The sequence below is a fragment of the Nicotiana attenuata genome, unplaced genomic scaffold, assembly GCF_001879085.1.
Source record: "Nicotiana attenuata strain UT unplaced genomic scaffold, NIATTr2, whole genome shotgun sequence".
Taxonomy (NCBI): Eukaryota; Viridiplantae; Streptophyta; class Magnoliopsida; order Solanales; family Solanaceae; genus Nicotiana; species Nicotiana attenuata.
The window spans coordinates 524,218-536,492 of NW_017670588.1; the positions used below are offsets into that span (position 1 = coordinate 524,218).

At 35.2% G+C, this 12,275-nt stretch overlaps 1 protein-coding gene across 1 annotated transcript; it reads left to right on the plus strand.

The window, feature by feature from the left end:
- The first annotated feature begins 10,416 nt into the window (after window positions 1–10,416).
- On the plus strand, window positions 10,417–12,018 carry LOC109241301 (pentatricopeptide repeat-containing protein At2g22410, mitochondrial-like). Its single transcript, XM_019408025.1, has one exon. It carries the CDS (start codon window positions 10,417–10,419, stop codon window positions 12,016–12,018), a length of 1,602 nt encoding a protein of 533 aa, XP_019263570.1.
- Window positions 12,019–12,275: the final 257 nt, after the last annotated feature.

Here is a 12,275-nt window from a genome sequence, read left to right on the forward strand (position 1 = left end):
AAAGCGTCCCGTTTGTCCATAAAAAAATTCTTTCTTCCCAAAAAAAGAAAAATCAAAAATGTGTTTGTTCCAATTTTTTGTAAGTTCTTGAAAAAAATTCGAAAATAGGTTTTTCAAAAATCAAAAAGTGGTTTTGATCATTTTTCAAAATTTTCAGAAAAACTTTTTCCTCATTCACAAAACTACAACATTTTTTCAAGTGGAATGTATGTCGAAACATAATTTCAAATTTCAGATATCATTTATCAACTTAACTCCAAATACTTCTTTTTTTGAAAAATTACATTTTTTATGTCCAAACGCTAGCCGAATTTAGGATTTTTTTCCTCAATTAGTCGGACCACAAAACGATTACCAAATACCAGATAAGAAAAAAGAATTGTTCAAGACGAAATTATTGTATAAGTTATTGATTAATTTGATTCAATAGTTTTGATTTAGACTTTGTATAATTAAAAAAGTTACTAGATAAGTATAAATAATAAATGGTGAATCTATTAAATTAGATTACATGTGTTTGAAATTTGAATTCATATACTTTAAATTCTAAACATGCCTTTGCTTTTGTTACATTAAATATCAAAGAAGGGAGATTCATGTATAAAAAGTTATAAAAACTCAAGAAAAATTTGTGAAATTATCTTTATAGTTTAAAATGGATAATAAAATCACTCCCACTAATGAATAAAGTTAATTACCTTAATGTGACCAAAAATAATCTTTTGAGTTTATTATAATGGTAAAGTCCAAGAACCATATATGAAATTAACCCTATTGATTGTAAGATAAATATTTACTTGCATTCGATGCTTATGCCAAAATTAAATTATTTAATCTTAGATTAAGAATTAAAATTAAAATACATAAGAGTATAATACTTAACCATGTTACTGGAATAAATGATAAATATGTGTATGAAGGACATATATTTTACATTTATTTGATTTGGTGTAGAATACCAAATGCATGTTTGTTTGTATTTGTGTGTAACTATCACACTATGTTCATCGGAAAATGTATTCAGTTAGGCGTTAGATTGGTTTGTTAACAAGTTATATGGAAATTATAATGCGAGAATTAATAATGACAAATTATTTAGTAGATGTACTTGTACGCATAGGTATTCGATTTATTGGACTAAAAATAAGATAGACATGATATGATATAATTTACGGAAAAGGGTCAAAACTGTCCCTAGACTATTGGAGTTGGTACAATAATGCCCTCCGTCCACCTACTTTGAAAAAATTGCCCTCACCATTATCTTTTCGGCTCAAGAATGCCCTTACGACTAACGGCCATGTTAGATAAAAAAAATTAATTAATTTCCACGTGTCATAACGAAGAAAAGGTCAAAACTGCCCCTAGACTATTGAAGTTGGTACAATAATACCCCCCATCTCAAAAAATCTCCCTCCCCCACCTCCTCCACCCTCCCCCTTCTAGCGTGTTAGCGTTCATATTTTTCTTGTTCTTCTCATCCTTTTTTTGACCTTGCACTCTATTTGAATAATCACTACAAACGTCATTAAAGTTTTATTTTCAGACAACCAAAATTTTTTGTCACCAATACTTTATGTCATACAACTTTCAAAGACCCTGTTAGGCAAAAAAAACTTAATTAATTTCCATGTGTCATCGTCCCATTGGCCTAACTTAAGACTCGCCTAAGTTAAAATAAACTTACCCACCTTCTAAGACCCTTTTCCTCCGTTTCTTTCTCCTCTTTCTTTTCAAAATTATTCCACTAACTAGAACTCTCATACACCCATTTTTTCCCCTAAGCAAACAAAACTCTCTTGTATAGTTAACCACCTTCCTCTTCCTATTTCTTTGTATATTAAATGTACACATCAATACTCCTATTTTTTCCATCACAGAAATATCATTCATCTATCAATTTTTCTTACTACACTTTACTGCTTCATACAATAAGCTCAATCAAGTATTTATTACAGTCACATTCACCAATAAGTCGTATTTTCTCATATTCTCAGGCATATGATCTCAAATATTTCTCTTGATTTAACCGTCTCTTTTTTAAATTTGACGGTGTTGATATAACCTGAAGAGCATCCTCGTACAATAGCTTAATTTATGGACATGGTCGGATGTTCAGACTATGGTGAGCCAATGAAGAAGAAAAAGGTCGAGGTCAGAGCAGAGACCAGATAAATCATTGGTATAATCAAAATTGGATGTAGAGTTGTCAGGAAATATACAACAAAAAATATTGCAAATGCTCAATGATTATTACTATTGACAGAAAAATAACCTATTAAACCATAAAATCTTACAATGAAGCATTAATTTCAAAGAGTACCTGATTTCACTCAGAAAATTGATTTAATAAAAAATGTTAAAATAAAAATTAAATTAAGGCCGAAAAATTTGAGATGGAGAGGGAGATCCGTGGGCGTTGAAGGGTGAAAATCTAAGACGGAGTAGGCTAATAAGTGGATATGGGGTGAGGTTTTAATTTAAGCCAATAGGAAATTAACACATAATAAATAATAAATTTTTTTCTTAATCAAAATAGAGCTGTTAATTTTTAGGGTATGAGTAGGCCGAAAAGTTGACGTTAGGGGCATGAATGAGCCAGATTTTTAACGGTAAGGGCAATTTTTATAAAATAGGTGGACGGAGGGTACTTTTAAACTTAAGCGAAGAGTCTAGGGGCAGTTTTGACCCTTTTCCATATAAATTATGTGTTTTGATTTACATCAAATATACTTGGATAAATTTTTATTTGCGTAAGGAATATAATTTTAAATGACTTTAGGAGAAGAGCCTTTAAGAAGGACATCAGCAATGTGATAAAATAGTTACGAGATTCAATCATAACGGGATAAAATAATCACTCATTTTATTTTGATTTTATTAGGGCCGTTTGGCCATAAACAAATGTCATTATTTTCGAATTCTTTTTACTTTTTTTGAAATTATGTTTGGACATAAAAATTTTTATTTTTACTTGAAAATGCATTTTAAAAATTTTAAAAACTCCAAAAAGTTATTTTTCAAATTTTTCATTTCAGATCTCTCACATAATTCAAAAATAGCCCAAAATTGTATTTATATTCAAACACAACTCTAATTTTCTAATATCATTTCACTTTAAAAAAATCACTTTTTTGAAATTACAATTCTTATGTCCAAAAACCTACTTAGGAGTTGTTTGGCCATACAAAAAATTTCACTTTTTTACAAAAAAATTTACTTTTCTTCTCAATCAGCGTTTGGCCATAAAATTTTCAATTTTCACTTGAAGATTAATTTCGGAGATTTTAGAAAATTTGAAAAACTTCAAAAGGCTATTTTTAAAATTTTCACTTCAAATCACTCACAAAAGTTCAAAAACAGCCCAAAATTATATTCATGTTCAAACCCAGTTCTAACTTTCAAATATTAATTTCACTTTTTAATAAAAATCATTTTTTGAATTTTACGATTCTTATGTCCAAACACCCACTTAATATACGTTATCCTTAAACCAAACAAGAAATATATTTATTTTTTTTAAAAAAAAAGTGAACTGTAAAGTGGAGAAGGACAAGTGCCCTAAACCAATCACATTTTGCCTTATAAACAGTGCCTTTTCCTCCTTCCCCACAATGTGTAAGCATTTGTCAGAGTGATATAAAATTTCTGAAGGAGCGCGTGGGGGAAAGTTAAAAGTTCAAAATTCAATTAACACTGTGCTCTGACTCAAAACTGGATTACGAAATCTAGTCCAAAATTTGGTTTCAAAAATTTTTGAATAGCAAATTCAGAATTTTAACTTTTTGGTCAGATTCAGATTCAGAAGCAGTTTACGGTAATTGGCCTGTAACTGGACATATGGCACGTTTAAATTCCTCCTTTGGGAATCTAATTCATCCTTTTTATAAGTCAAAATTTCTTTTGCACCCTCCCACATTGCTTTTCATTTTTCCTTTTTGTTTTATTCTTTCTTTATGTGTAATACTTTCATTTTACGTTGTTTGTTATCCCCTCCGGTCCAAAATAAGTGATTTTTTGGATGTTTTCACACGAATTAAGAAATTCACCTTTTAGCATTAGTTAGCAATGGAATTGACCATATTAACCTTTACTATCTCACATAAACACTCATAACACATATTCCAACAATATTTACTCCAAGGACAATGTAGGCAAAAAATAATTACTCCCTCAAGCTTTCATAAAGTAAGTCAACTAAACACATCATGTTGACATGGCATATTGTGTGTTTCTTAATCCAATTTCAGCGCGTGAATGACTTAAATGACTAACTAATATTTACCCCAACCCCCACACTGACGGTCCATCAAACAGCCAACCCAAAGTGTCACTCCGGCCACTGTACCACCCAGCAAACAACTCACCGTCCACCGGCGAAAAGGCACTCAACCATCTTTTGAGAGACCAATGTGACTTTATAAAAAAGTAGCTAAATTGCTCATGTAGAGAAGAAGTTGGGCACGAGGGATGTTGTGGTCATTAGCGACGTCGGCGGGGGATATGGTGAAAGTAGCGGTGATTAGGAGAAGAATAAAGAAGATGTAGTCAGCAATGAGAGAGGAGTGGCGGGGAAGGAAGATGGATAAAAGGTCTTGGGTTGTTGTAGATTCTGGTTTTTGAGTAAAACCCCAATGTTGGGGCTGATGGAAGAAAATAAAACCCCAATGTTGGGGCTGATGGAAGAAAATGGCAGGACTGCTGGGCGGCGGTTTTGACCATTTGAGCAAAACCCGATTTTGGTTAATGCTCAATGAAGGAAAGGGATCTGAAGGAGATGGTAAAAAAAAAAAAGAAAGAAAAAGGGTGTGAAAATAAAAATGGTGAAGGAGAAAAAGAGGAAATGGGAGAGGAGAAGGAGGACATGCGGTGGTTCTAGGAATTCTTGTTTTCTTTCTTCTTTTAGTTATCATTTTTCTTTTTGGATTAAATATTAGGTGGCAAATTTTTTAATTAAAATTACACGTGGCATTTTCCCATTTGTTCATTTGATGTAAATCCGCGAGTGTGTTTCACGCGAGGTGGACTGACAAGGTCGGGTGTTTAGTTGACTTACTTTATGAAGGCTTTAGGGGTCTAGTTAAAAACGGGCTCAGTTAAGGTGTTTATCTGATCGTTGAGGATAACTTGAAGGGGTCGTTTATGTATTTCGCCATTAAGGATAACAAAAGAAGGTCACTTTGAGATAATTTTGTCATGTCCTACATAGTCCTACAATGCACATGTCCGTATGTGTGAAACTATGATGAGGGAAAGTGTTAAAAAGGGACATGAAAGACCTAAAATTACATGGAAGGAAGTTATCTCGGAAAATCTATAAAGCCTTGAAATCATTGTAGATTTAGCTAACGATAGGGCACAAATAAAGTGAAATATATATATATATTACACAATTATTTTATTTTGATAACGATGATGATATTAGTTGAGCTAAATGAAAGGAATTAAAATTTATATTGTCGATCCCAACTTGTTTTGGATTGAGGCGCAGTTGATATTACATAATATATCTCCAATTTTAATAGTTTTGAAGATTTTATTTTTTTTTATCCGCTATATTTTCATTATTCAACATCATTAAATTATATGCTTAATTCTTTTTTTTTAAATATTAAATATGAGATTAATTATTAGATAGGTAAGTTCATAACATAGAGTTTTATAAATTTAATTTTTTATGATATTTAAGAAAATAAAAAGAAAAAAGATTGAGAGAAATGATGATAATATAAAGGGTAAAATATACTTTTTTAAAAAGTCAAATGAGAAATAAGGATGGTAATATCTATTGTTCAAAGTTGAGGGGGAAATTTAATTTTTAAAGCAAAGTTTAGGGGGTAGATTATTGTGATGACCCGATAGGTCATCTTATGATTTAAAACTAACCTCTGTATTTCGAGGCCTTAAAAACCTCATTTTATCCCTCTTCGAATTGCGTGCGCAGTCCGAGCGTATTTCCGCAAAGCTTTTGTGTTGAAAGTTGATAAAAATAAGGATTTTTGATTTAAAACTTCATTTGAGTTGACTTCGATCAACATTTTTGGTAAACGGGTCCGGATTTGTGCTTTAATAGTCCCAGTGAGTCCGTATCGAAATATGGGACCTTGGCGTTTGCCCGAAATCGGATTCGGAGTCCCTAGCCCGAGTTATAAATTTTTGTTAAAAATTGAAATCTCAAAAAAAATTATTGGTTTTTAAGAAAAGTATTGATGTTTGCTCTTGTTGGTATGGGGTTCATATTTTGGTTCTGGAGCCCGGTACTAGTTCAATATAATATTTATGGCTTGTCTGTAAAATTTGGTGAGAAACGAAGTTGGTTTGACGTGATTCGGATATCCGGTTGCGAAAATAAAAATTTCAAAGTGTTATTGAGAATTTCATTCGATTTGGTGCTAAATTTATAGTTCTAGGTGTTATTTTGGCGATTTGATCGAGTGAGCAAATTCATATGATGTTTTAAGACTTGTGCATGTTTGGTTTTGAGCCCCGAGGGCTCGGGTGAGTTTCGGATAGGCTACAGAGTGAAAATAGGACTTAGAACACTGCTGTGCATCAGATTTTTGTTGCAAGCCTCAGACCTCGCAAATGCGAGGTCAAGTCGCATTTGCGACCACTGTTGGGTTTTGCATTTGCGATCCACTCATCGCACGTGCGAAGAGTGGCTGGGAAGGCCAGCATTCGCATTTGCGAATTGGGATGGGGGAGGCAGTCTTCACATTTGCGATCATTGGATCGCATTTGCGGCCAGCTTAGTTTGCATTTGCGAACTTTTCTTTGCATGCAAAGATGGCAGAAATAGGAGAATCTTCGCAAATGATATGGATTTCTCGCATTTGTGGGCTTCGCATTTGCGAAGCCTAGGTCACATTAGCGACATCTGTAGCTGGTAAAAGTGACTTAGACGGGATTTTTCTCCCATTTTTTAAATTTTCAAAACCTAAACCATAAGAGGCGATTTTCCAAAGAGCTTTTCTTCCCCAAATCATTGGTAAGTGATTCTAAACTAATTTCTTTCCATCTTTTATTTTATTTGACGAGATTTCAACCTAAAATCTAGGGTTTTCATGGTGGAAATTGGGGTTTTGGGTAGAACTAGGGATTTTGGTATAGTTGGGGATTTATACCTCAAATTGAGGTCGGATTCCAAAACCAATTACATATCCGGGCTCGGGGGTGAATGTGTGATCGGCTTTTGGTCTGAATTTCGGGGTTGGACCAAGCGGGCCCGGGTGTTGACTTTTGTTGACTTTTCAATAATTGCCTAAATTGAATTCTTATCGATCGTGGGTGATTCCTAAGGCTATTTTGAAATGTTTGGTTGCTAATTTGCTAGATATTGTTGGTTCGGAGGCGTGTTTGAAAGGCAAAATTGTGATTGAGCATTGAGTGGCTTTTGGAGCGAGTTAAATGTTGTGTCTAACCTTGACTTGAGGGAATTAGGAACCCTCAGACTTTGTGTTATGTGAATCCCATGTGAGTGGCGTATATGCAAGGTGACGAGTGCTTATACGCCAATGAATTATCTGTTTTTCCTTGATTTATCGCTTTTCCTTAATTGTTTTCCCTCCTATCTTAATTGTTATATGCTCTAAATGCTTCCCATGCTTGATTGTTACGTGTTAATCAACGTTTTCTTCTGTTAATCATGTTAGCTCTTTTCATAGTTTTCCTAATCCCTACTATTTGCTTAATTTGACTTGTTTGTACCTTCTATCTGTAAATTGCTGTTTTGGTCTCGTTGTGTAGTATTATTTGTGTAGATTCTATATTGAACAAGGTTCCTTTTCTTGGTTCAGTTTGGTATTTATTTATCGTAAAGGCCTTGTGATTTAGCCTGTTGAATTGACTGTGTACATTTACTGTTTGGCACTGATATTGTGGGATCGGGTTGCACGCCACAACAGGTGTAATAAGGGAGGATTGATATGGTGAAATAAGGGTGAATATGTATGTACGGTGGGATCGGGTTGCACGCCGCAACATGTGGAATAAGGGTGGATTGATATGGTGAAATAAGAGTGAATTATGATATTGATATTGATATATGGTGGGACTGGGTTGCGCACCGCAATAAACGCGCGCGCGCGCGCGCGCACACACACACACACATATAATTTACTGTTATTGATATTGTTATGGTGGAATAAGGGAGGATTATATGTTATTTGGTGGGATCGGGGTTGCGCGCCGCAACAACCTATATGTTTCTATTTCTTGAGCTGCATTGTTTTCCGGTATTTTTATTTGAGCTGGTAGAGAATGCTAATTTTGGACGACACTGGTTTATTTTCGAGGCCGTGGTTATCATTTCCTGTTGGCTGTTTAATTCTGTACCGTATTTCGATTATTCTGTTTTAGCGCAGGTGACCCGCCTTAGCCTCGTCACTACTTCGTCGAGGTTAGGCTCGGCACTTACCAGTACATGGGGTCGGTTGTATTGATACTGCATTCTGCACATTGTGCAGATTTTGGAGACGGTCCCAGCGGTAGTTACTAGCGAGCTCGGATCGGAAGAGACTTGAGGTACGGCTGTTCAGTGCCCGCAGCTCCTGGAGTTCCCATCCTCTTTTCTTTTAGCTGTACAACTTTATTCAGACACCTTTGTACTTATTTCAAACCTTTATATGTACTATTCTAGCAGCTCGTGCACTTGTGACACCAGGTTCGGGGAATTGTAATAGACGTTGGCTGTGTAGCTTCCGCATTTGTACTTAGAACATATATGCTATTACAGTTCGTTATTAATGTTATCGTTTAAGCTGCTAAAAGAAGTAAATTATTCTAACGTTGGCTTGCCCAGCAAGTGAAATGTTAGGCGCCATCACGATCCCGATGATGAAAATTCCGGATCGTGACAATTATTTGCACCAGATTTAAATCCAATATTCATTTTTTTTTGGGTAAAATAAAAGTTTTTTGGTTACCGACTAGAATTTAAAACCCAAAATTTCAAAATTAATTGTCTTAAATTAAATTTAAAGGATAGGGTGCCCACTTTCCAGAAAAAAGAAGAGGTGGCTCATGCCGATAAAAGAAGCAATAAAAGAAAAAAGTCTGATTCTTGATCCCAAACCGATTATTTGAATGAAGTTAGAAACTAAAGAAGTTTCTACTAGTTCTTACATAAGCAATTTGCAGGAAGTAAACGAAGTCTTTCCTTACGAAATCCACTCCTTTTAGTTCAGAGCAGGAATATCCGGGATTATAATTTCACTTCCTATATGGGATATATAATATCAAAATTTTGATATAAAAATTATCCTGTATTAGCTAATACCCACGATAAAATATGGGACAAAAATTATCCTGAATTTATATCGAGATTATCTTTATCCCAATAACTAGACGAGGGGTTATTTGGTTCAAAATCAAAATATCCCATGATTATAATCCTCACATTAAAATTAGGATTATAATAGTGATAATTTATCTCACCTTCTATATGAGATAAATTATACCAAAATTTTGGTATAAAATAATACCAGTTTTAGCTAATACCTCAAACAAAACACGAGATAAATTTATATTGATATTATTACCCATTACGAACCAATTTCTGTGAATTATCAATACAATTTATCTGGTATAGAAATTGAATAATCCGCCCCCGAATCGATAACTGTTAATTATATAATTTCAATCCGTTTACTAAGTGCTAATCCGATTAGCCAATACCAATAAGCCATTTTTACGGTTTGAGTAATGATTACGGTTCGATTTTGAACGGCCCTAATATAAATATGCATTGATTTTTACAACGGTTAGTTACCACTTCAATTACAGTACAGTAAATATCAGTGTAGTACCATTCCAATGTGATAGTACAAGAATTAGCAGTAGTGTGATAAAATGCTTACGAGAATAAGCCCGAATTAGTCCTTAAGTCCTTTCAACTATGCAAAAGAGTGAGGTACACATTTGGTTCTTGCCCCCTAAAAATTTGACCAGCCAAAAACAGTTTGTTGAGCACTCATAAAAGAGCTGTTGCAGAATCGATGAACAACACTCACCTCTTTCCTTATTCTTATGAAATTCCCACACTTTCCATGCATAAAAAAAATCCAGTCTTTCCCTCATTTTCACAAGCTATTATTTTCCTCACAACCAAAATGGAACTCAAACCAAAACCCAAATCTTGTGATCACTCACCCAACTCTTATCCTCATAGAATCTTGCACTTCAATGTCACAACTAAAGCAACTTCAAGCCAAAATGATACACACTGGCATAATCTCTCACATTTTCCCAATCAGTAGACTCATATCCTTTTGTGCTTTGGATATTAATGGTGATATACACTATGCAAATGCTTTGTTTTCTCAAGTTCTTGAACCCAATGTGTATATTTGGAATACTATGATTAGGGGTTATGTTAAAAATCAGCTCTTTGAAAAGGGGTTTTGGTTTTTTAGGAGAATGGTAAGGGAAAATGTTGAAATGGATAAAAGAAGTTATGTTTTTCTGTTGAAAGGGTGTAGGGTTTTGGAGGGGGTGGGTGGTTCAGTGCATTGTAGGATTTGGAAAGTTGGATTCTTGAATGATTTGATTGTGAGGAATGGTTTGATTCATTTTTATGGAGAGAGTGGGAAAGTTGTCGATGCACAGAAGATATTTGATGAAAGTCCTGTGAGGGATGTGGTTACCTGGACTAGCTTGATTGATGGGTATGTGAAGAGGAATATGGTTGACGAGGCATTGGGGTTGTTTGAGTTGATGTGTTCAAATGGTGTTGAGTTTAATGATGTTACGATGATAACGGTGTTTTCTGCGTGTTCGTTGAAGGGGGATTTGACTTTGGGGAAATCGGTTCATGAACTCGTGGAGAAAAGAGGTGTGAAATGCAGTCTTAATTTGATGAATGCTGTATTGGATATGTATGTGAAGTGTGGTTGTTTGCCTATGGCTAAAGAGATTTTCGATAAGATGGAAATAAAGGATGTCTTTTCTTGGACAAGTATGATCCACGGCTATGCCAAAAATGGGGAGGTAGACATGGCAAAAATGTGTTTTAGTGATATGCCTGAGAGAAATATAGTTTCTTGGACTGCGCTGATTGCGTGCTACTCGCAAAATAATAGACCTTGGGAGGCCCTTGAACTCTTTCATGAAATGGAGAAACAAGGTTTGGTTCCCATAGAGAGCACTTTGGTTTCTGTGCTCTCTGCTTGTGCTCAATCTGGTTCTTTGGATTTTGCTCGACGAATTCATGATTACTATATTAAGCAAAAACGGGTTAAATACAGTGTGATCTTGGCAAACGCATTAATAGACATGTACGGCAAATGTGGAAGCATGGATGTTGCTCGAGAGCTCTTTCACGAAATGCCAGAAAGAGATTTGGTCTCTTGGAATTCAGTAATCGTAGGATGTGCTTCTCATGGGCTCGCTGAGAAGGCCCTCACTCTTTTTGAACAAATGAAATGTATGGGATTCAAGCCCGATAGCATCACATTTGTGGGTGTTTTATCGGCATGCGCTCATGGTGGATTGGTCAATCAAGGCTGGGAATACTTTAGGAGCATGGAATTAAATGGATTGTTGGCCGAGGTGATACACTACGCTTGCATGGTTGATTTACTGAGTAGATCTGGGCATCTGAAAGAAGCTTATAATCTTATAAAACAAATGCCAATGGAACCCGATAAAGCTGTTTGGGGTGCTCTGCTTAATGGTTGTCGGATGCACGGAAATGTTGAGCTGGCCAAGGTCGCTGCGGAGAAACTTATAGAATTAGATCCTCAAGATAGTGGTATTTATGTGCTTCTTGCAAGTCTGTGCGCAGATGAGAGGAAATGGGCTGATGTTAGAATGGTTAGAACTTTGATGAGAGCTAAAGGCGTCAAGAAGAATCCAGGATATAGTTTGATAGAGGTCGATGGTAATTTTTACGAATTTGTGGTTGCTGATGACTCACACCCCCAATCTCAGGCAATATATAGAACGCTCAATGAGATTATGTTGCTCTCTAAATTGGAAGAGTATGTTTCTGATGCGCAACCTGCTGATGAATTCTCTTAAGAACAACCATAACAAATGCACTGTGATCCAAATACTAAGTTTGAAATCCTCTGGCCGTAACTTGTGAGTTATAAGCTGGTAAATACTAAGACATGTCACAGAGCTGGTCTATTGAGATTGCTGCATGTTTAAAGGAAGAATCGTCCTAAGTTGAGTCGTTGGAAGGAATCAGAACATGGAAAGACAATATTTCTGCTGTCTAGACGAAGATAAAACACGTGTTTCACTGCGCCCAAGAAGTGGTAGAAAGCTTAAGT

Excerpts from the sequence above, each read along its gene's own strand:
- LOC109241301 (XM_019408025.1), top strand. The coding sequence starts at position 10,417 with ATGGTAAGGGAAAATGTTGAAATGGATAAAAGAAGTTATGTTTTTCTG.